This window comes from Callithrix jacchus, chromosome 15 (assembly GCF_049354715.1).
Source record: "Callithrix jacchus isolate 240 chromosome 15, calJac240_pri, whole genome shotgun sequence".
Taxonomy (NCBI): domain Eukaryota; kingdom Metazoa; phylum Chordata; class Mammalia; order Primates; family Cebidae; genus Callithrix; species Callithrix jacchus.
The window spans coordinates 12282337-12305827 of NC_133516.1; the positions used below are offsets into that span (position 1 = coordinate 12282337).

General features: G+C 43.2%; 1 protein-coding gene across 15 annotated transcripts in view; it reads right to left on the reverse strand.

Annotated features, from left to right (window-relative positions):
- The window catches only part of MCF2L2 (MCF.2 cell line derived transforming sequence-like 2), a 264853-nt gene that overhangs the window by 43454 nt on the left and 197908 nt on the right, over positions 1 to 23491 (reverse strand). For 12 of the 15 annotated variants that reach the window (XR_013527026.1, XR_013527027.1, XR_013527032.1 and 9 more), the window contains 5 exons: positions 20580 to 20648; positions 17210 to 17335; positions 6931 to 7146; positions 5272 to 5364; positions 5021 to 5099 (listed from right to left, as the gene is read on the reverse strand). Coding sequence is in view for 6 of the 15 variants with exons in the window: in XM_078350245.1 (XP_078206371.1) it covers positions 5021 to 5099; positions 5272 to 5364; positions 6931 to 7146; positions 17210 to 17335; positions 20580 to 20648 (583 nt within the window). In the remaining 9 variants the exon portion in view is untranslated. Of the gene's footprint in view, positions 1 to 5020; positions 5100 to 5271; positions 5365 to 6930; positions 7147 to 7971; positions 8297 to 17209; positions 17336 to 20579; positions 20649 to 23491 lie in introns of all 15 variants that reach the window. The other 3 variants (XR_013527033.1, XR_013527034.1, XM_078350246.1) reach the window with 2 other exon arrangements.

Consider the following 23491-nt stretch of genomic DNA (forward strand, 5'->3'; position numbering starts at 1 on the left):
TGTGATTTATTGTGTCATTATATCTCAGTAAAGGAGTTTAAAAAATTATAGTAAAAGGTCGCTACCTAGAAACTTTAATAAACTAAAATGTATGTCCCCAGGACTAAGCCTAGCTATTCTATAGTTCTGGGGTGGGATCCAGAAATCTGCATTTGTAACAAGCCCTTCAAATAACTCCCATGCAGGTAGTGCTTAAACCACCCTTTGAACAACATTGACGTAGTAAGTAAGGATTTCTAAACAAGCTTGTGACTAGAATGTCGTTTCTGCAGTAAACTAGTGACTTTCTACTAGAGTTGCCGTACCATTCCGTGTTAAGCCTCTGTCTAGGACACTCCTACTCAATTAACATAACATATTTAATAAAGTATTATTAGTTGAAAAACAAAAGTAAATCCTAGTTTTTTCCCATCTTATCTTTATAGAAAGTAAAATCAGTGACATAATCTTGTTACTAGTTCCTGGCAGATGCCTACAGTTTAAATCAAGAACTTATGTTGCTTGGTTTTTGTATTGGAGATCTGATGTGGTGGCTTTCCAGTTACACTACATGGTTTATCTTTTCCCTTATCTTATGAGGCACACCCAGCCTTGCACATTCCTGAGCAGCTGATGATCAGAGAAGACCTAGAAAAAGTGTGAAATGGTTGCATTTCTGCTGTCTCTAAAGACAAAATTTATCTTTTCATTTTACACAATTTTTCTTACTGAAAATGCAAACCACTGCCAGTATAAATGATGGAAGAGACTTTCCACACGAGACTGGCATTTCTTAACCCTAGTAACATCACCTGAAGGGAGCATCAGAACTTAATCCATAAAACTTCGTGTGGATTTTCCCACCAAATATACCTACTGTTGTGAGAACTGGTTCAAAAAAAATATATGTGAAAGGATAAAGCCTACTTAAAGATGATTTTTAATATTGAAAAAGGTACAGTGTGTGACACCAGTGAAAATGCTGAAGGAAGCCACCCACCCCCAATTCTCTTCTTTTCAAAAGCATGAAAAAAAAACTGGGAAAAAATGGCCAGAAAATTTATTTTCAGAACACTGGATATTAAATAAAGGCTTGCAGCAATGTGGAGAACATTTATTCAAGGAAAATGGCTGTGTTTCAGTATGCATGGTGAGTTTTGTGGCATTTTAACTTGCCCTGTTCCTACCCTCCCCTTACTTGGGGGTAACCTTAGAAACGAACAGCCTGAACGACGGTGGAAATCAGCAGTCTGGCAGCCACGGGAGGGGAAGAACAGGAATGCGGCACCGACGGAGCCTCATTCCCAGAAAACTATCGTTATGTGACCTGTTCAGGGGTTTCTAGGAATACCCTACCTGCCAGGCTGTCTTTAGGCCTGACTCAGAACTTGCCCAGTGTGAGAAGTCTTTTCCCCAAAGGCCTTTGTAGAAAATGGTTATAGCAATTGTTTAACTTCTTGGTTGCTTGAGGTATTGGCTAACAGTGGGGCAAACGTGGGCTAATCAAAAAGTTTAAAAGGAAAAGCTCAGGAATAAGTTACTCATAGAGGCTTGTAAAGGCTCCGAAATGTTTGAGAGACTCTAGAAGGCCACGCACACATTTCCTGTGAGCATGTTCAGGACAGCTCTGAGAAGGCCCTGTGATCTTACCTCCCGCTGATCTTGATGAGCTGCACAACAGAAAGTGAAGGCTAGGATAGAACTGTCAAGTGCCAGGCTGAGCTTGAAGGTATGTCCTAATCTTCACACACAGCCCCTTGGCAAAGACGGGAAGGGTTACCGGTTTCAGGTGTTTAAAGAAATCTTTGTCATGTCATTAGCATTTAGAGCACTAAGCTAACTGAGCCGAGGCTTCAATGGCTGCACGTGAATACAGACTTCACAGAATTAGTTTAGAAAAGTCACTAAACAACAAACAACAAACAGCAACAACAACCAACAGGAGGGGTGGGAAAGTCCAGTTTCCAGAGTTGTTACATTATGTCATTTAAAATGTCCAATTTAATGTCCTTATTTCTTTACATGTCTCATTAATTTTAAAATTATGAGGCATGTAAAGAAATAAGAAAATGCAGTCTATACCCAGGGAAAAGGAAAATTAGTCAATAGAAACTGTTCCTGAGGAAGCCAAGACACTGACCTTACGAGACAAATACTTCAACTATTTTTATATGTTCAAGAAGTTAAAGGAAATCATATATAAAGACTAAAGGAAAGTAAAAGAACAAACCCTCATTAAATAGAGAATATAAATAAAGACTTGTTTTAAAGGACCAAACAGGAATTATAGATTTGAAAAGTATAATAATTGAAAGAAAAATTTCAGATCTGAGCAGGCAAAAGAAAGAATTAGAGAACTTAGATATAAGTCAATTGAAACTATCCAGCTTGAGGAAGAGAAAGAGGAATGAAGGAAAAATGAATAGAGCCTCAGGAACCGTGAGATGCCTGAAGAGGCATGCTAATGATGCATAATGGCAGTTATAGAAGGAGAGAGAAGCAAATGTGATAAAAGAATATTTAAAGAAAAAATAGCTGAACATTTCCCAAATTTGATGAAAAACATTAACCTATACCTTCAAGGAAGTCTATAAACCGCAAGAAACATAAATTCAAAGAGATCAAGATCCACAGCTAGACATATCATAATCAAACTGTCAACAAAGACAGAGAAAGAAGCTTGAAAGCAGCAAGCACATACAAGGACCCTTCAATAAGATTAACAGCTGATTGCTATCAGAGATCACAGAGTCCAGAAGGCAATGCGATGACATAGTCAAAGTGCTTAAAGAAAAAGAGTGTCAACAAAGAATTCTATACCCAAAGCCAATTTATTTTCAACAAGAATGCTAAGACCATTCAAAGCAGGGAAACCATAGTCTGTTCAACCAATGGTTCTGGGACAACGGACATCCACATGTAAAAAAATGAACTTGGGCTCCTAATTCACATCATATACAAAAATTAACTCAGAATGAATCAAAGACCTAACTGTAAGAGTTAAAACTACAAATGCTTTGCAAAGAACTCTACCAAAGAGAGTGAAAAGACAATGCACGGTATGGGAAAAAATACTTGCAAACAATATGTCCGGTAAAAGTCCAGTATCCAGAATATATAAATAACTCTTACAATTCAACCACAAAAATGACAAGCCAATTAAAAAATGTGCAAAGGGGTTGAATAGACATTTTTACAAAGAAGATATACCAATGGCCAATATGCATGTTAAAAGATGTTCAACTTCACTAGCCATAAGGGAAATTCAAATCAAAATCACAATGAGTTACCAGTACATGCCCACTAGAATGGCAATAATAATAATCATTATTACAATTAACAATACAAGTGTTAGTAAGGCAATGGAGAAAATCAAACCCTCACATATTGTTGATGTGAATGTGAAATGGTGATATTATTTTGAAAGATGATTTGGAAGTTCCTTAGAAAGTTAACAAATGTTACCACATGGTCTCTCAATTCCACATATATACACCCAAGAAAATTGGAAATAAAGATTTGCACAAAAATCTGTACACATATATCTACAGTAGCATTACTTACAATATCCAAAAAGTGGAAATAGCCCAAATCTTCATCAACTGATGAATGGGTAAACAAAGATGGTATATCCATACAACGGACTGTTATTCAGCCAGAGAAAGATATGAGGTACTGAGAGGTGTGGCAACAGAAATGAAACTTAAAAAAATATGGGAAGTGAAAGAAGCCAGACAGAAAGGACCATATATACAATGCCTAGAGGAAAATCCAATAGAGATGGAAAATACATTAGTGATTGCCAGGGGCTGGGGGAAGGAAAGATCAAGAATGATTGCTAATTGGTACAGAATTTTTTTATTGGGAGAGAGTTATGATTTTGGAAGTAGAATTAGAATTAGTTTGTTAAATACCTTAAAACAAAAAACAAAAGTAAAAAATAAAAAAACTAGAATTAGACTGGGGATGGTTACTGAACCTTGTGAATAGTCTAAAACCCACAGAACTGTAAACTTTAAGACAGTGAGTTTTCTGGTGTGTTAATATATCTTGATGTTTAAAAAGAGTAGTACAATGTCCGAAAGGTAGTATTGGCCATTTGAATCTCTGTTAACATTTTCTTGGGTGACCTTCAGATTTATTAAGAAGTTGATCTTGGCAATTAGGTGTGAGGAGGGAACGCAATCAAAAGAGACACACCAACACAACCACACACAATCACACAACCCCTCCGTCTCCACCACAATCGACAGCAAGCACATGTGCTTCCAGGGACTGTAAAACACAATCACAACAACCCCTCTGTCTCCACCACGCGACAGCAAGCACAGGTGCTTCCAGGGACTGTGAAACACACAATCACACAACCCCTCTGTCTCCACCACGCGACAGCAAGCACAGGTGCTTCCAGGGACTGTGAAACACACAATCACACAACCCCTCTGTCTCCACCACGATCGACGGCAAGCACAGGTGCTTCCAGGGACTGTGAAACACACAATCACACAACCCCTCTGTCTCCACCACGATCGACAGAAGCACAGGTGCTTCCAGGGACTGTGAAACACACAATCACACAACCCCTCTGTCTCCACCACGATCGACGGCAAGCACAGGTGCTTCCAGGGACTGTAAAACACAATCACAACAACCCCTCTGTCTCCACCACGCGACAGCAAGCACAGGTGCTTCCAGGGACTGTGAAACACACAATCACACAACCCCTCTGTCTCCACCACGATCGACGGCAAGCACAGGTGCTTTCAGGGACTGTGAAACACACAATCACACAACCCCTCCGTCTCCACCACGATCGACAGAAGCACAGGTGCTTCCAGGGACTGTGAAACACACAATCACACAACCCCTCCGTCTCCACCACGATCGACAGAAGCACAGGTGCTTCCAGGGACTGTGAAATTGTGGCCACAGTTGTTTTCCCAGCAAACCATTTTCTTCAACAATATCCCCCATCTGCACATCCCCCACTGAGCTCAAGGAAGTATAACCCTACAGATGGAAGTCAGCAGGAGTAACCTACCTTGAACATCATTTTGTTGTTCCATCAATAATTTACTTATTTCGGAAAACCAACAGTCTCTGATTTCTTTTGAAGCTGCCTGCAATTACACATAAGAAAATATTGTGAGTATAAGATCACCCTGAGATTTAATTGCAGAGTTTTTATTCTCCCAGTGACCTTAGAATAACGAGACAGAAAACACTTGTCAAGTCATGGGAACACAATAAGAGAAGAGTAGAGGAGACCCATGGGGAAATCATGAGCTTTACCTGCAGGATGTATTTCTCAAGTCCATTTCGGTTGGCAATCTCAAACTTTCTATGGCTCCCCCTTCCAAGTTGGCGAATTGAAAGTGACATCAACTATTGTAAAGAGGAAAGAGAAATGTTCTATGTCATCATTTTCTGATTTTAAAGTAGTCTCTGTCAATCACTCTAATCTGTTCTACCCTTGACAGCTCTCTTCTTTCAACTTCCTTTCAAATTTTTGCTTTCCTCTCTTAGTGACCCCAAGGCAGCAGAAAACTCAGTCTGGTACAGTGTCTTCTGTCTTGTCTGTTTCAGAAGGTAACACAGACTATTAACTTTCCACTGTATCTTCCTGCAGGAGGGGCTGCAGCCCTCAACCTTTACGTGAAGAGATCCTTTCTCCTTCAACACCTGTTTTACAAATTTCTACATAAGAGTAACTGAATAAGCAACCATTAAGAAACATAAATAACAAGGCCAGACATGGTGGCTCATAAACCAGTAATCAGCACTTTGGGAGGCTGAGGTGGGTGGACCACCTGAGGTTGGGAGTTCAAAGCCAGCCTGACCAACATGGTGAAACCCCGCCTCTACTAAAAATACAAAATTAGCTGGGTGTGGTGGCGTGCGCCTGTAATCCCAGCTATTCAGGAGGCTGATGCAAGAGAATTGCTTGGACCTGAGAGGCGGAGGTTGCAGTGAGCCAAGATCATGCCATTGTACTTCAGCCTGTGCAACAGAGTGAAACTTCATCTCAAAAAGAAAAAAAGAAAGAAAAGAAAAGAAACAAGTAACAAAGGCTACTATGAACAAATTAATAGTCTTTTTTTTTTTTTTTTTTTGAGACAGCATCTCCCTCTGTCGCCAGGTGCCAGGCTGGAGTGCAGTGGCGCAATCTCGGCTCACTGCAACCTCCACCTCCCGGGTTCAGGCAATTCTCCTGCCTCAGCCTCCCAAGTAGCTGGAACTACTTGGTGCCACCACGCCCAGCTAATTTTTGTATTTTTAGTAGAGACGGGGTTTCACCATGTTGGCCAGGATGGTCTCGATCTCCTGACCTTGTGATCCGCCTGCCTTGGCCTCCCAAAGTGCTGGGATTACAGGCGTGAGCCACGTGCCCGGCCAATTAACAGCTTTAATCACAAGAGCATAAATGTATATGTGTGTGGCTCGTGTGTGTGTGTGTGTGTGTGTACCTCATAGCTAACTGACTATGAAACAGTTTCTAAACAGGCGAGAAAACAAAGCTTGGTGTGGGCATGGGTCCCTTAGACCCAGGGTCAGGATAACGTCTGCACTTAGACACAAAGATGCACAGTTGAGAAGGGCAAGTTTAAGATGAAATCCAGCCCATGTTCTAATCACTAAGTCTTTCCCCACTCTGACTGGAGGAAAGAGGGTACTTTTGCTCATTAGTTTGTCCAGACCAGCTACCGTACAGTCTTTTTTCTCTGTCTAGTACAAAGGCACTTCTGTGCCAGCCCTGGTCCTGTCCACAGACTGGTTATAAGCTCTGACTCATGTCAGACAGATCCGGGTATGGATTCTAGCTCTGCTGTGTGGTATTTGACAAGTGAACTTCATCTCTCTAAACTGCCGCTACCTCGTCTGTAAAATAAGGAAAACAATCTCTCTCTTTCTGCATAAGGTCACTGCCAGATGCAACAGGACTCTCTTTACCTTCAGGGACTTCTTGAAGCTGTAATGAGGAGATGATCCCTGGTCCCCAGGCTCCATTTGTATCTTACAGAACACTATTCCTTTTTCAAATAGGTAGACTTGCCTCTGACTGGGCTTAAATCGAATCAAATCCTTCATTTTATAACGGTCCTTGTGAATTGTCCAGACGCTGAAAGGGCTGTGCATCAACAGCTCACCTAGTTTTCCAATATCATCCTTTGGAAACACACATACAGGAAAAGAAGCTGTAAAACTACTTGGCAGAGAAAACCCTTCCGTGGCCCGTTTTTAAATTTTCTAGAGCGTGCTTCTCGGAGGTTTACAGTTCTAGAAGTGCTATTCAGGCTGCTCTGTCACTAAATCAAAGCTGCAATCTTGTGAGCTTCACTGAGCATGGTGCCATTTAGTTACATAAGGAAATCAATTCAGCTGTGAAATGTAATACTACATGTAAAGAATGTTAGAAATACTTGAACTAGAGATACGGGTACTGTGATGTTTTTGACTCATAATTAATTTTAACCAGCATAATTCAATTTCCTCTGCATGATGTTTGCTACAAGACAGTCTCCTTCAAAGGGACAAGAAATCAACATTTTAATTCTGTCCGAGAGAGACAGAATTGTGTCTGCATTATGGACCCATGAGCATCTGTGTGTTCCACCTGCATCCTAACTTCTGCTTCAGGTGTATGAGAACCTGAGAATGTGAAGCTTGTTCTGGAAAGAGAAAGTTTAGCATGATCTAATCTTCATAAAGTTACAATGGAAACAGTAACTGCATTCGACTCTGAGTTTTTCAGAGTGAGTCAACAGTGCCAAAATAATACCAAATGACAGATTTTTTTTTTTTTTTTTTGAGACGGAGTCTCCATCTGTTGCCAGGCTAGAGTGTAATAGTGAGAATTTGGCTCACTGTCACTTCCACCTCCCAGGTTCAAGGGATTCCCCTGCCTCAGCCTCCCAAGTAGCTGGGACTATAGGCACGCACCACCACGCTAATTTTTTTTTTAATTTAATTTTAGTAGAGATGGGGTTTCACCATATTGGCCAGGACGCTCTTGAACTCCTGACCACGTGATCCGCCCGCCTCGGCCTCCCAAAGTGCTGGGATTACAGGCGTGAGCCACTGCACCCAGCTGACAGATTTTTAAAAAGTCTTCTTTGACTCTAGGGCAGACACTGCGATGCCTCTCTCCACCAGCAAGCGTGCCTTTGTCATATGTCTGGCTGAAAGTCCAAATGAGGTGACCCTGCCTTCTCTGAGCTCTCTTCAAAAGATAGTGGACTAAGACGAGCTGGAAGCATGGTATTTTTATCCGGTATTTTTCAAAACTTTCATTGCTTAAAGTAGAGACTTCATTTCCCTGAATAAAAACACCAAAAGGCATGAATTATTTGAAGGGAACGAAGACAAATCTCCATAAAGTTACCTCTAGCTGAGAGAAAGCCCTGTGATTTCTGAGTTAAGACTGGAAATATGTACTTCATTCATAACTGACTGGGCATTTTTATAATTTATTATTTATATGTTAGGTAAACTCTAGATATCTTTTTAAAAAGAATTGACTTTACTTCTGAAACGTTAAAAGAAAAACTTCAAGAGCAAGAAACTCTCGTCATTTCTGTGGTGTCTACGGTGTTATTTTCTATGTTAATTTTCCATTTTCTTCTTTGGAAAATGTACGTTATGTAGACTGTGGTGAGTAAAACCCTCAAACTCCCAGCCATGAGGCCTTCTCCCCTAAAGGGCAATGCTCCTGTTCTGTGTTCACAGGCTGGGCTTCACCACATTCCAAAGCAGAAGGGTGGATTTGTCCATGAGGACCCTGCGGAATTTTTTCACTCTATCTGCATCCATCGAGGACCCACTCAAATGTAATCACTCCAGACCTTCGTGATTGCTTTTTCCTTTAAACCCATTGAATCTGTATTCAATATCGACATAAATAGCGCAAGAAATATGTTTTAATCAAAGCAACTGGTAGAAGTAGGTACTTGATACTTGCCGCATAAACAAATGTTATCAGTAGAGGCTGAATGTCCATAATTCAAAAATCTGAAATTCTCCAAAATCTGGAAATTTCTGAGCACCAACATGACAGTGGAGGTGGAAAATTCCCTCCCTGATCACATGTGATGGGTGGGAGTGGAAACACAGTCAAAATTTTGCTTCACGCACAAAATTATTTTTTATTTATTTATTTTTTTGAGACAGAGTCTTGCTCTGTTTCCCAGGCGGGAGTGCAGTGGCACAATCTTGGCCCACTGCAACCTCTGTCTCCTGGGTTCAAGCGATTCTCCTGCCTCAGCCTCCTGAGTAGCTGGGATTACAGGTGTGTGCTACCACACCTGGCTAATTTTTGTATTTTCAGTAGAGACAGGGTTTCACCATGTTGGCCAGGATGCTCTCAATCTCCTGACCTCATGATCTGCCTGCCTCGGCCTCCCAAAGGGCTGGTATTACAGGCGTGAGCCACTGCGCCCAGCCTTCATGCACAAAATTATTTAAAACATTATATAAAATTACCGTCAGTCTACACGTACAAGGTGTATATGAAACATGAATGGATTTTGTGTTGAGATTTGGGTTCCATCCCCAACATAACTCATTATGCAAATATTCCGATCCTCCCCTAAAAAAAGCCCAAACACTTTTTGTCTCAAGCATTTTAGCTAAGGGATACTCAAACTTCTAGTTTCTATCTTAAAATGTATTCACTCTCTACCTCATTTTAAATATTTGACTTTTCTTATGGAAATAGATACAGTATAGGCAGACAGAATATAACTGAAGGAATTAGGGCGGAGAAAAAATGAAGTTGAGAGTGTGGTGCTTGCCTGTAGTCACAACTACTTGGGAGGCTGAGACAGGAGGATCACCTGAGTCCGGGAATTTGAGGCCAGCCTGGGCAACAAAGTGAGATCCCCATCTCTAAAAATAAAGATGGGCCGGGCGCAGTGGCTCAAGCCTGTAATCCTAGCACTTTGGGAGGCCGAGGCGCGTGGATCACGAGGTCAAGAGATCGAGACCATCCTGGTCAACATGGTGAAACCCCGTCTCTACTAAAAATACAAAAAAATGAGCTGGGCATGGTGGCGCGTGCCTGTAATCCCAGCTACTCGGGAGGCTGAGACAGGAGAACTGCCTGAACCCAGGAGGCGGAGGTTGCAGTGAGCCAAGATCGTGCCATTGCACTCCAGCCCGGGTAACAACAGTGAAACTCCATCTCAAAAAAAAAAATAAATAAAAAATAAAAAAATAAAGATAAGAAATCTGATGAGCTATTCTAGAAGGTGTAGAAGGTGGAAAAAAAATGAAATGAAGAGTCTGTATGTAAAATGCATATAATAAAGCCATTTAAACTTGCTGTAGACTTGGCTCTGACATGTTAGTAGAATACAGAGGGAAACATGCTGAGTGATAGGATTTATGTCTGAAGACATGAGCAAACCAGTTGTTCAGAAACACAGCTATTCCTGTTCATAACACACAAGAAAAATTTCTCCCAGTGATGCGCTGTCACTGAGCAGCATCCTTAACCACGCCCTATGACAGACAGAGGAACATGTTTTGGGTAAAGCTGCTCATAAGGACACGTTTGGTCACTGAGGAGGCTCAGCTGTAAAGGAATTCCAGAAGAGGCTAGGATGGGGGAGGAGGGGGATAAGACCAGCTGTACACACTCTAATGACTGTAGAAGATGGGGGGACCTTGGTTAAGGCATCCGCCAAGGCTGCAGGCTGTTGCAGAGGAAACAGCCCCGACCAGAACTGCTGAAGAGGCGAGCTCAGGCTGCAAGCTTTGTGCTTTATCACCTCTGAGCTTTCCCTCCCAACCACAGCCATGCTGCTGCACCTTCATAGGCAAGAAACCAGGGGATGCGAACCCAGGGCGGCGCCAGCAGCTGACACAGGGCCCCAGCATAAAAACAATGTGCTCTCTCCCTGAACTGCAGAGAACTGCAGGAGGCGGTGACCAGCAGGAGGTGCAGCTGTCAGATGCTTTATAGGAAAGCAGGCAGTGGAATAAACGAGAAGGAAACAGGGTTGTGCAGAAGGTGAGTCATTAGAAATTACCAGGAAGAGGAAAAGACGCGGACCTGGACAGAATGCAAAGAAACAGTCCGCAGGGGTGTGGGTGCACTCGGCACATACAGGCAGGGCACACAGGTGAGAACCTGGCTCCTTCCCCAGGCCAAGGCCCCAGAGCTGCTGTGGGTCCCGGATTTGCTCAGTTCCCATCTCCGTGAGCCTGGCTTTGCCATCGTTGTGACTTTTTTTTTAATACTTTAAGCTCTGGGGTACATATGCAGATCTTGCAGGATTGTTACGTAGGTAAACACATGCCATGGTGGTTTGCTGCCTCCATCCCCGCCCTGTCACCTTCATTAGGTATTTCTTCTGTTATCTCTCCCCAACCTCCCAGCCCCCTGCTTTCCCTCCCCTACACCCCCACCCCCAAGAGACCCCAGTGTGTGATATTGCCCTCCCTGTGTCCATGTGTTCTCACTGTTCGACACCCATTTATGAATGAGAACATGTGGTGTTTGTTTTTCTGTTCTTGTGTCCGTTTGCTGAGAATGATGGTTTCCAGATTTCATCCATGTCGTGACTTCTTGAGGCTCTTCAGATCGGCTTTCCAGTAAGCCCATTATCCCTGGAAGTCACTGGAGGGAATGGCTGGGTCTTCTGTCTGGCTTAAATGTACAGGCGCATATCCTCTGGGTCACGTTGCACAAATGTTCTCAGGACCACATCAGTGATGGGACTGCCCATCTCCACGCCCAAGGGCCAAACTCCAGCGGGCAAGCACTGTGGTGCTGGCAAAGGACAGGCAGGTGCATTCACTGTCAACACGGTGTGTGCTGTGTGGAGCTGTCCCACCTCCAACGGGAAGCTGCAGGGACATTCCCTGAGCTGGAGTGAGAATGACCTTTTCCACCACATGTCCCTTTTCTTTCTAACTAGACTATAGTAAATCTCAAGGTCAGAGATCATGCTGTGCAACCTCTTTCAGATACTGCTCCCTAGTATGTATTTATTTATTGGCATTTAGTGGTGCCTGGGAGTAGGGAACAGGAAAGAAAATACTCATCACTGTGAGGGAATATTGATTTATCCAAGGAGCTCGTTCAGCGATGGCCCTGTACTGGGGGAACAGTGTTTCCCCCATAACGCATGTCTATGAGAACCTCAAAATATGACCTTGTTCAGAAACAGGGTCTTTGCAGATAGAATTAGTGAGGATGAAGTCGCAGAGGGTCAGGATGGGTCCACATTCCAATGACTGGTGTACTTATAAAAAGAGAAAACAAAGAAATGGAGACGCACACTGAAGGAAGACAGTGAGAAGCAGAGGCAGACACTGGAGTGGCGCAGCTGTCAGCCGGCCAAGGAACTCAATTGCCAGCCGTCACTGGAAGCTCGGAAGACGTAGGAAGGGTTCTTCCCGAAAGCCTTCAGAGGGAGCATGGCCTGCTCACACCTTGACTTTGGACGTTTAGGCTTCAAAACTGTGAGAGAATAAATTTCTGTTGTTTCAGGTCACGTAGTTTGTGGTTCTTTGTTCCATCAGCCCTAGGGAACGAATATACTCCCAACTGTTTCCCACCAGTAACAAAGAAGTGTGGCCATGTCACATGGTGTGTGGAAGAACCTGATGGTCGCGAACTCACAGATGGAATACAGGGGCTACCTCAAATGAACAAGCGATAAGTTAGATGGCCTCCTCTGTACAAGAGGTGATAGCAACATCAACCGGCAAATGCTGCCATTTTCATGCTTGGGCATTCTGTGGGTAAGAGCCTCGATACAAGGATTTCAAATGTGACTACATCGGCCAAATGAAGACTCTGGCTGGGAGCGCGAACCTGGGGAAGCTGGCCTCAGCAAGAGCCTGTTTTGGGTGCCCACGTTTCCATTCTTGGTAGTAACAGCTGATGTGACTGGCAGAAACTTCTTGCTTAAAGAAGCAGGAAACATCTGTATAAATGTGTCCACGCAGAGCCTGTGTCCAGAAATAATGAAAAGCAGAAGCTGTGGGAGTCCAGGGGCAAAGAGGTTTCTTCCTTTCGAGCCTGAGCAGGTCCCCACAGAGCGCTGAGGCTGTTCATTTGGCATCTGCTGGGCACCAGGCACAGGGCTTGGTGCCTTACTCACTGTTTAATCCTCATTTACTCCTGACAACCACCTGTGATACAGGTATTGTGAGAGGGGAAGATGCACAAGACACTGCCTGAGTCACTAGGATTTTTTTTTTTTTAGATGGAGGCTTGCTCTGTCGCCCAGGCTGGAGTGCAGTAGTGCGATCTTGACTCATTGCAACCTCTGCCTCCAGCAATTCTCCTGCCTCAGCCTCCTAGGTAGCTAGCATTACAGGTGCCCGCCACCACATCAGGCTAATTTTATATTTTAGTAGAGACAGGGTTTCACCACATTGACCAGACTGGTCTTGAACTCCTGACCTCAGGTGATCTGCCCACCTAGGCCTCCCAAAGTGCTGGGATCATAGGCGTGAGTCACCGGGCCTGGCCATCTGTAGGATCATTTACTCAGCCCTATTTCTGCAGCTAACAGTGTGGTAAGAGAGAGGGAACTGAAATAGAAATAAAAGCCAGCCCTAGCCCACAATGAACTTGTAATAAAGATACATCCTTTAGTGATTTATATAAATGTATTCCAAAAAGGAAGACCGTTTCATTCAATCTTTACAGTTCAGCTTGGAATTTATTCCTGACAAGTCCAAATTTACATGCATCTCAATTATGCATTCGATTTGAAAAAAACCTTTCTTGTTTGTTTGTTTGTTTTGCAAATGGATAGAAGTAAAATATCTCAGTGTTCCACAATACAAACTTGTTTGGAAAAAAATTTTCAACTTTTGTGATTAAATTAGACCCAGGACTAATTGAGTATGCATAAAAGGGAGAAAATATAAACATCAGAAGGGAGGGCCTGGAGTGGTGCCTCATGCCTATAATCCTAGCACTTTGGGAGGCCAGGGTGGGTGGATCGTGAGGACAGGAGACCCAGACCATCCTGGCTAACACGGTGAAACCCCATCTCTACCAAAAATACAAAAAATTAGCTGGACATAGTGGCACGCGCCTGTAGTCCCAGCTACTCAGGAGGCTGAGGCAGGAGAATTGCTTGAACCCAGGAGGTGGAGGCAGCGGTGAGCCAAGATTGCAACACTGTGCTCCAGCCTGGGTGACAGAGGGAGACTACATCTCAAAAAAAAAAAAAAAAAAAAAAAAAAATCGGAAGGGAATTTTTTTCTAGTTGTTTAATTATGATAATCTGATTATCACATTCAATTTCTTTCCTTTATAAAATCAGGTTAATACTGAATTTCAAGCAGAGAAACTAAGTGGTTAAACTCTGGTTTCAGCCCTGCATATAGCATGTGATTATAACATGGAATAAAACGCTACAAAACACTACAAAACAGGGACAAAGAGTCTTAGGATCATTCGATCTGAGTTAGAGGTAGTTGTTAGTCAACTCCAGTCAGAATCAGATAAACCCTGGATAGGGGATGAACAAGAAATAGTCCAAGGTGATAGCCATGTAATCTTGAGTGAGTTAACTCTTCTTTCCATGGATCTTCTTTCGAATCAGAAAGTTGAAAATTCGAATGCCTACTCCTCCATAATTCAACAGGACTATTAACAAAACTGTCAGGAGAAATTAGCTAATGCATTAGATGTCAAAGGAAGTTAGGTCTTAGAGGAAAAGGTACCAAAAAGCATCTGGCAAGGGCACAATTCTGAGGACACATGATCAAAAAAGGTCCTTTGCTTTGGGTGTAAAATCTCCAAACTCTATAAACTGATTCATCCTATTTGCATGCAAACCGGCAATCCTGGCTAACACGGTGAAACCCCATCTCTACCAAAAATACAAAAAATTAGCTGGACATAGTGGCACGCGCCTGTAGTCCCAGCTACTCAGGAGGCTGAGGCAGGAGAATTGCTTGAACCCAGGAGGTGGAGGCAGCGGTGAGCCAAGATTGCAACACTGTGCTCCAGCCTGGGTGACAGAGGGAGACTACATCTCAAAAAAAAAAAAAAAAAAAAAAAAAAAATCGGAAGGGAATTTTTTTCTAGTTGTTTAATTATGATAATCTGATTATCACATTCAATTTCTTTCCTTTATAAAATCAGGTTAATACTGAATTTCAAGCAGAGAAACTAAGTGGTTAAACTCTGGATTCAGCCCTGCATATAGCATGTGATTATAACATGGAATAAAACGCTACAAAACACTACAAAACAGGGACAAAGAGTCTTAGGATCATTCGATCTGAGTTAGAGATAGTTGTTAGTCAACTCCAGTCAGAATCAGATAAACCCTGGATAGGGGATGAACAAGAAATAGTCCAAGGTGATAGCCATGTAATCTTGAGTGAGTTAACTCTTCTTTCCATGGATCTTCTTTCGAATCAGAAAGTTGAAAATTCGAATGCCTACTCCTCCATAATTCAACAGGACTATTAACAAAACTGTCAGGAGAAATTAGCTAATGCATTAGATGTCAAAGGAAGTTAGGTCTTAGAGGAAAAGGTACCAAAAAGCATCTGGCAAGGGCACAATTCTGAGGACACATGATCAAAAAAGGTCCTTTGCTTTGGGTGTAAAATCTCCAAACTCTATAAACTGATTCATCCTATTTGCATGCAAACCGGCTGGGAATGAAATTAGGGCAGATTGTTATTTCCTCATGTTTTAACCATTCTTTTCTCACAGCCTCCTCCTCCTCCATTACCTATACTAAGAGTGTCCTGCTCTGCGTATTGTTTCCAGAACATTCATTAGATTCAGGGAAATGAACATTTAATAGGGGTGGCTAATGTGACTCCAGATTAAAAAAAAAAAAAAAAAAAGAAGAACAGAAAGATGCCCCAGATTGATCTAACAAATTGTTCCCTTGACTTTCTTAGCTGAAGAAGGAAGCACTATTACCAAGAAAATGATCCTTACACACGCCCTAACCTTACTCTGCAGCTTAAGAATGCTCTCTCAGCATAGACACCCTGGTGTCCCAAGGGACCGTAACAGCATCACGGCTGGGATCACAGCAAACCCCATGGGGCTAAGTTTCTGAGATCCAGGGCCGAGAAACAGCAGGAGGGAAGTAAAAATACCTCCTTTTTCAGCCCCTAATAACTTGAAGGGGTTTGATTTATGACGAGGAAAGAAAAGTCGTTTCCTCTACCAAGACCTCAGTACAAGGTATGTTCAAAACCAGGTAAGACAAAAAAGGAAGGAAAAAGTGCAATGTAATCACAAGTGACCAGAAAGCAGAAGGGGGGTCACAGCGATGTGGTATAATAAGAATCCAACCTGCCGTTACTGGCCTTGAAGCTGGAGGAAGGTGGCGTGAGCCACGGAGTATGGGTGGCCTTTTTAAGCTGGAAACTCAAGGAGACAGATGCATTTGTAGTCTCCAGAAGGGAAAGGAAACCCCTTGATTTTAGCCCATGAGCCTGTGTTGAACTTCTAACCCTGGAACTGCAAGATAGTAATAATAATAAAATGTGTGTTGCTGTAAGCCACCAAGTTTACGCTGATTTATTATGACAGTGAAAGAAGACAAATAAATCTGAATCAAAATCTAGAGTACTTCAAAGTAAAAAAAAAAAAAAAGTTGAGTATTACCTCTGCTCCAGTCCCACAGAGACCATACCGTTATACGGGATGTTTTGCCTGGAATGCCTGGGACCCACCTGCTCTGGATTGACACAGATGCTGGAGCTCAACTCCACAGCGTCAGCCTCTAAATGCATCTCTTTTTTTTTAGACTACTTGGATTAAAGCATGTATACTATATACTTTTGGGGCCTCTTCTGGGATCTGTGATATAAAACTGGGGCAAGAATATAGGACCTGTTTCCAAAACACTTTTCTCAGAGAAACTCTGAAGCAAGAAGAAAAATCTTTTACTATTTTAATAGCGTCACAAGTTAGAAAATGAATTACTCCTTCAGCACTTTCCCTCTGCCCCTGTATGTTCCAGCCCTTGACCTTCTGGTTTGTCCAGACAGTGGGTCAGTCCCACGTTCAGAACTCTAAGGAATAAACCCAGGATTCCTAAAGATGCCAAGGTGCTGCTGGAATCTCGTAGCCCAGGTTTCCTGAGCAATTTAGGTGGCCTTCCTCAGAGTGCGGTTCCTTTACCGTAGACAATCCTGCTGACTTTGCCAGGGCATTTCTTCCCTGTGGAGTACTGTACCTGCCTTTTGACTGAGATGCTCTAACGCTTGCTATGGAACATACCGGATATTCGGTCACTGCTGCTAGGTCCACAACCAACTCACAGGACTGGATCAAATCCTCTATCACTGCCAAAGCTTGCTGTAGTTCAGTTGAGAATGCTGAATCTTTGGTTCTCTTTGGCCCATCCTGTGGAAAACAAATGCCTTGTTGGAAATCAAGTGTGCCATCTACAAATCAAAAGTGTGCCATCTACAAAGTGAAGAAGGAAAACAGGAGACAAGGAGCCAGGGATCCAGCCAACACCTACCGAGAAGGTGGATATTGATCTGTCTCCCTGTTCCCAAAACATGGTAGCTAAAGATACTTCCTGGTTTAGGTTATGATAGAGAGACAAGCAAAATTGTCTACATCTGTGCATTGTACTAGTGAAGAATGAAGTTCATAAATCATGGACATTATATTCCTGCTATATAAGAAATATATAGAACTCAGCTTTTTTTTTTTTTGAGACAGAGTTTCACTTTGTCACCCAGGCTGGAGTACAGTGGTGTGATCTCAGCAACCCGCAACCTCTGCCTCACAGCAATTCTCCTGTCTCAGCCTTCCGAGGAGCTGGGATTACAGGTGTGTGCCCCCATGCTCGGCTACTTTTTGTATTTTTAGTAGAGACAGGGTTTCACCATGTTGGCCAGGCTGGTCTCAAACTCCAAACCTCAGGTGATCTGTCCACCTAGGCGTCCCAAAGTGCTGGGATTACAGGTGTGAGCCACCACACCCAGCCAGAACTCAGCCTTTTTAAAGCATGGAAAATCCTATCTCCTTTTAAATTAGCTTCTCACTCTTTTATACCCCTATTCCCTGGGGCTTGTTGAAAAAAATACAATCTGGCCAGGTGCAGTGGCTCATGCCCATATTCCCAGCACTTTGGGAGGCCAAGGTGGGTGGATCATCTGAGGTCAGATGTTCGAGACCAGCCTGGCCAACACAGTGAAACCCCGTCTCTACTAAAAATACAAAAATTAGCTGGGCATAGTGGCACACACCTGTAATCCCAGCTACTTGGGAGGCTGAGGCAGGAGAATTGCTTGAACCCAGGAGGCAGAGGCTACAGTGAGCCGAGATCACGCCATTGAACTCCAGCCTGGGTAACAAGAGTGAAATCCCAACTCAAAAGACAAAACAAAGCAACTCACAAAAATTAGCCAGGTGTGGTTGCATGCTCCTGTAATCCCAGCTGCTCAAGAGGCTGAGGTAGGAGAATTGCCTGAACCCAGGAGGCAGAGGTTGCAGTGAGCTGAGATTGCACCACTGCACACCAGCCCGGGCAACAAAGTGAGAGTTGTCTCACAACAGAAAAAACAAAAAAAGAAAAAGAAAAAAATACAATCTGAGCATCATATTCCTATATTTAATGTGACAGACTTATTCCTACTGGTAAAATTATACTTAAAACCATCCCAGAGGAGGACATCTGTAAACTCCTACAAAGACAAAGAACTCCACAGAGGCTGCATTGTGGAAAATTACTAATGATTTCCTTGTAAGCCCATAATGTAACATTTGCATGCTGAAATCCCCACCAACTCTGCCCTTCCTTCCTCCACTTGTCCCCTGCCCTCCCCACGTTGCACCACCATTAAAGATACCTAAGAGATGCGCCAGTGCTCTGCACCTCCCTAACATAAAAACACAGCATTCAGTGGAAAAGCAGTAACTAATTAAAGAGACCAATGTTCCAGTTCTAACCACAGTGACATTTAGGATGCGATTGGGATGACTGTGTCAGGTCAAAAGGCCTTAGCATGGGCTGGTGGTATTTTATCACCCTGCTACCTACATGCTGTATTTATCTGTTATCTGGTAAATGCACACAAAATGGTTTTGGTTTAGTCTATGTATTTTTTTTAACCTCTCAATTCAATTTCTACAACGAAGAACAGCCAGCCCTTTGCTGCTCCCCATCCAGCCCTGACTCTTTTTGTCCTCTACAGCATAACGTAGTCAAAGGGTTTACTGTTTTCTTAATCTATGCGGAAGCACTGGGCATTTGCATCTTTGGATGAGAGACATGAGTGACAGGGCTGATGAATGGAAGAGATCACGCTGCCACCTCTGGACAACGTGCCAGGGATTCGTAGCTTCTCATTCATAATAAAGAAGCTTCACTTACTCGTTAAAGACAACAGAGTCTCACCTGGATTTATTTTAACATCATCAATATGGGATTAAAAGTTCTTATATCAGGCATCTTCCTCCTTACCTAACACTGAATGCTCAGTTTCCTTTCAGATACTCACCTGCTCCTATCCCTCCTCCTTCCACTAATCCTCCTTCACCAAACACGAGGTGGCTTGTTTTATTTACACTGGGTGATGTACGGTTCAGAAAAATCCTCAAAAACATTATTAAACTCCTCTGACTAGGGCTAGCTTCTCTTGCTCCAGGCTATAAAAATATTACCTGTGTCCTGAGCTGCTTCTGTTTTCAAGGGGTCCTTGTCATCCATTCTGAGCAGAAAGGGCATGCAAATGACTGCCCCATGAGGCATGTCTCTAGTGTTTCTTGTTAAAACCAGAACATTCTATAGGAAATGGAAAAGAAACCCCACTGCTAAGCCACAGATTTCTTCCTAACCTGGTGTGGTCATGGTCACCACTTCTTCTAAGGGATCTTTGATGGACTCTTGGAGTTCACACACACACACACACACACACACACACACACACACACACACGAGAACAAGGCATAACATATACAAATTAGATATACTAAGAGGTACAAAGAAGGAAACATAAATCCTACCATTTAGGAAAGCCACAGCAGACATTTTTTATTTCCAGGCTTTTATGTATGCATTTTATCACTTAATTTTGTTTCCATTAAAATTCTTTTGGCTGGGCGAGATGGCTCACACCTGTAATCCCAGCACTTCGAGAGGCTGAGGCAGGCATATCACCTGAGGTCAGGAGCTTGAGACCAGCCTGGCCAACATGGTGAAACCCTGTCTCTACTAAAAATATAAAAATTAGCTGGGCATGGTGCTGGGCACCTATAATCCCAGCTACTCTGGAGGCTGAGGCAGGGAGAATTGCTTGAACCCAGGAGGCGGAGGTTGCAGTGAGCCAAGATCACACCATTGCACTCTAGCCTGGGAGACAGAGTGAGACTCTGTCTCAAAAAGTAAAAAAAAAAAAAATTATGTGGAAGGAAGAAAATATATCACCACTTCCCTTTGGGCTGCAAATCCCTACTTTAAAATTGCCTTTAACTTTTCTGGTTTTTTTTCTTGACTGTAAGTTATAGGATACACACTATTTTTGAAAATCTAGATAATAAAGATCATAAACTAAAATTGCTGTAAATCCTTTGACCCATAGACAAATACCATTAACAGCTAGTTATGTAAAACATAATATTTAACATCCAGTACCTTAGCCGAGCCTCCCAGTTCACTTGGGTCTATCTCCGTATCTTCAGGAGACTCGAAATCCAGCAGACCCTGCATTAACCCAAAAGCCTTGTTGAAAATCAAAATGTAGATTGCCAACAAAATCCAATGTGCAAACTACCTGCAACCAGTGCTAAGCTGACTGAGAACACATGTAAATTTGAAAGAGGGAAAGAATAAATGATGTACTTGGCACAGAGCGCTTTCTACAAACTTAGAATCATATTGTACACAGTGTTTTGTAGACTGCTTTTTCTCGTTCAACAATCTATCATGAGTATTTTCCCATATTACATTTTCCTAAAACATGAGCTTTGATTGTGGCACAGTGTTGTATCTTATAGATAACCACAAAATTGAATTATAGTCTCCCTTATCATTAAACATTTAGGTTCAATAATATTTTTACTATAATAATGATAACTTTTGTGCACTTTTCCTAAAGCCAAATTCCTAGAGTGGAATTGTAAATGTTAAGAATTTGGGGCATATTTCCAAGTTCTTTAGAGAAGGACTGTGTGTGCCCCTGCCAGCTATATAGGAAAGACTGTTTCACCAGCCCCTAGCCTACAAGGGGTAATACCATTTAATCAAACATCTTTACCAACTGAATGAAAAGAGAAATCCACCTCACTGTTACCTGAATTCCTCAGATAACCAGAGGTGTAGAAGTTTTTTTTTGTTTTAAAAAGTTTGCTATTAGTATTTATTCTTTTGCACACTGGTATGTCCTTTGCGCATCTTTTTATTGTAATTTCCAAGAGCTCATAATTCATTAAGCATACTGACCATCTGTTACACATTTTACTCATATTTTCCCACTGTTTCATGAGTCTTTGTCTTTAATGGTATAAGCTATCACCCATCACCCCCTCTCTTATACTTAGAAAGGCTTTCCCACACCAAGATCCCATGATTCTTTCTGAAGCACGAGGCAATCAGTCCAACATTCATGCTCTTTCAAGACAGCTCCTGTGTGGGAGATGCAAAAGAAGCTCCGCCCCGCGGATAGACAGTCCTACAGAGGAATACAAGGTCCGTCCTTTCTTCGCGGGCATGTGATAGCTTGAGCTGGTTTCACAGGCACCATCAAGCTTAACTGTGGGGACGCTGCTCTGGTCTGCCTTGGGTAGCCCCCACAGATCCCCCAAGGAATGTTTTGTAGTAGTTCTATCTCTCGTTTCATCAGCGAAAGGCAGCTAACAAAACCTTCTAAGTGTTTTTTGTTTTTTGTTTTTTTTGAGATGAAGTTTTGCTCTTGTTACCCAGGCTGGAGTGCAATGGTACGATCTCGGCTCACAGCAACCTCTGCCTCCTGGGTTCAGGCAATTCTCCTGCCTCAGCCTCCTGAGTAGCTGGGATTACAGGCACGCGCCACCATGCCCAGCTAATTTTTTGTATTTTTTGTAGAGACGGGGTTTCACCATGGTGACCAAGATGGTCTCGATCTCTTGACCTCGTGAGCCACCCGCCTCGGCCTCCCAAAGAGCTGGGATTACAGGCTTGAGCCACCGCGCCCGGCCCCTTCTAAGTGTTTTTAACCTGTATTACCTCATTTAATACTCCCAACAATCATATCAGGAAAGTGCTATTATTTTCTTCATTCTAAGGTGAGATATCTGAGGCTGAGAGAGGTTAAGTAACTTGTCTGAGTTCACGCAGCCTGGAAGAGTCAGAGCCTGGGGCCAGACCAGGGCTGCTAAACCCTCAAGTCTGTGCTTCCAGTTACTATGCCCCACAGTCCTCTGTGTCTGCTACCGAACCTGGCTGGTGTGTAAAAGTCACCTCTGTGGGAAAGCTGCAGTCCGGGCTGAGGTAGGGAAGACTGTCACTTACGTCCTGCTCACTCCTCACTGGGTCCAGAGGTCAGACTTCTAGAATGGGAATGACAGTGATGATGGGCCGGGCAGAGGAGCATGAGGCCCTGAGTGAGTGCTGTGTCAAACATGCTCAGAGGAAGCAAACATGCTTGCTGGAGGAAGCAGATTATTATCCTCAGCTCTATGGTGGCATGACAGTCTCAACGTCTGAGATGACAGCTACGCGGCACGCAGAGCTTCCTGGGGCATTGTGCCAAGCCCTCCGCGTGTGCCCCTCATCTGTTCCACAACCCTCTTACAGAGGCGGTTCTAGTTCCCTCATTTTACACAGAGGAAAACTAAGGCCCAAGAGGTCAAGGTCTCATCACTGGCAAATGGCAGAGTATGCCAAGGCTGAAACTGTTCATGGAAAGCTTGAAAGGAATTAACTTTGAAAAAAAATTGTTTTAAAAATTATCTTTACAGATGAGGTCTTGCTGTGGTGCCCAGGCTGGCCTTGAACTCCTGGACTCAAGGGAGGTGCCTGTCTCTGCCTCCTGAGTAGCTGGGGCTGCAGCTGTGTGTCATGCGGGCCTGAAAGGAGTCAGTTTTTCTGAGCCAGATTGTTAGGCAATGAGCTTTTCCTTCCTGAGTCCCAGTTTCTTCACAGGCCAGAGCTTTGCTGGTATGTCTGATTGTGGGATCAGATAAGACATACACATGGGAAAGTACCCAGTGAACAGGAGGGGCTTGTTTTTCTTTGTTTTTTATTAGGAGACAGTGGCCACTGGGCAAGAGCTACCTGAATGCCTCATAGAGGTTAATTCAACAGACAACTTATAGTGATGACCTAAACCTTTCCCTCAAGCTCACACATAGGAAACCATGATAGGCCCTTATATCCCGTTTGGGGTGTCTGAGAATGCGTGCCTGCAGATGTGCTGGTGTCAATGACATACCACTAAGGAGGGGTAAGAATTAGAGAGACAGAGACAGAGAGAGAGAGAGAAAGAGAAAGAGAGAGAGAGAGAGAAAGAGAGAAGGAGGGAGGGAGGGACGGAGGGAGGAAGAGAGACACCACTTAGGCATTCAGGG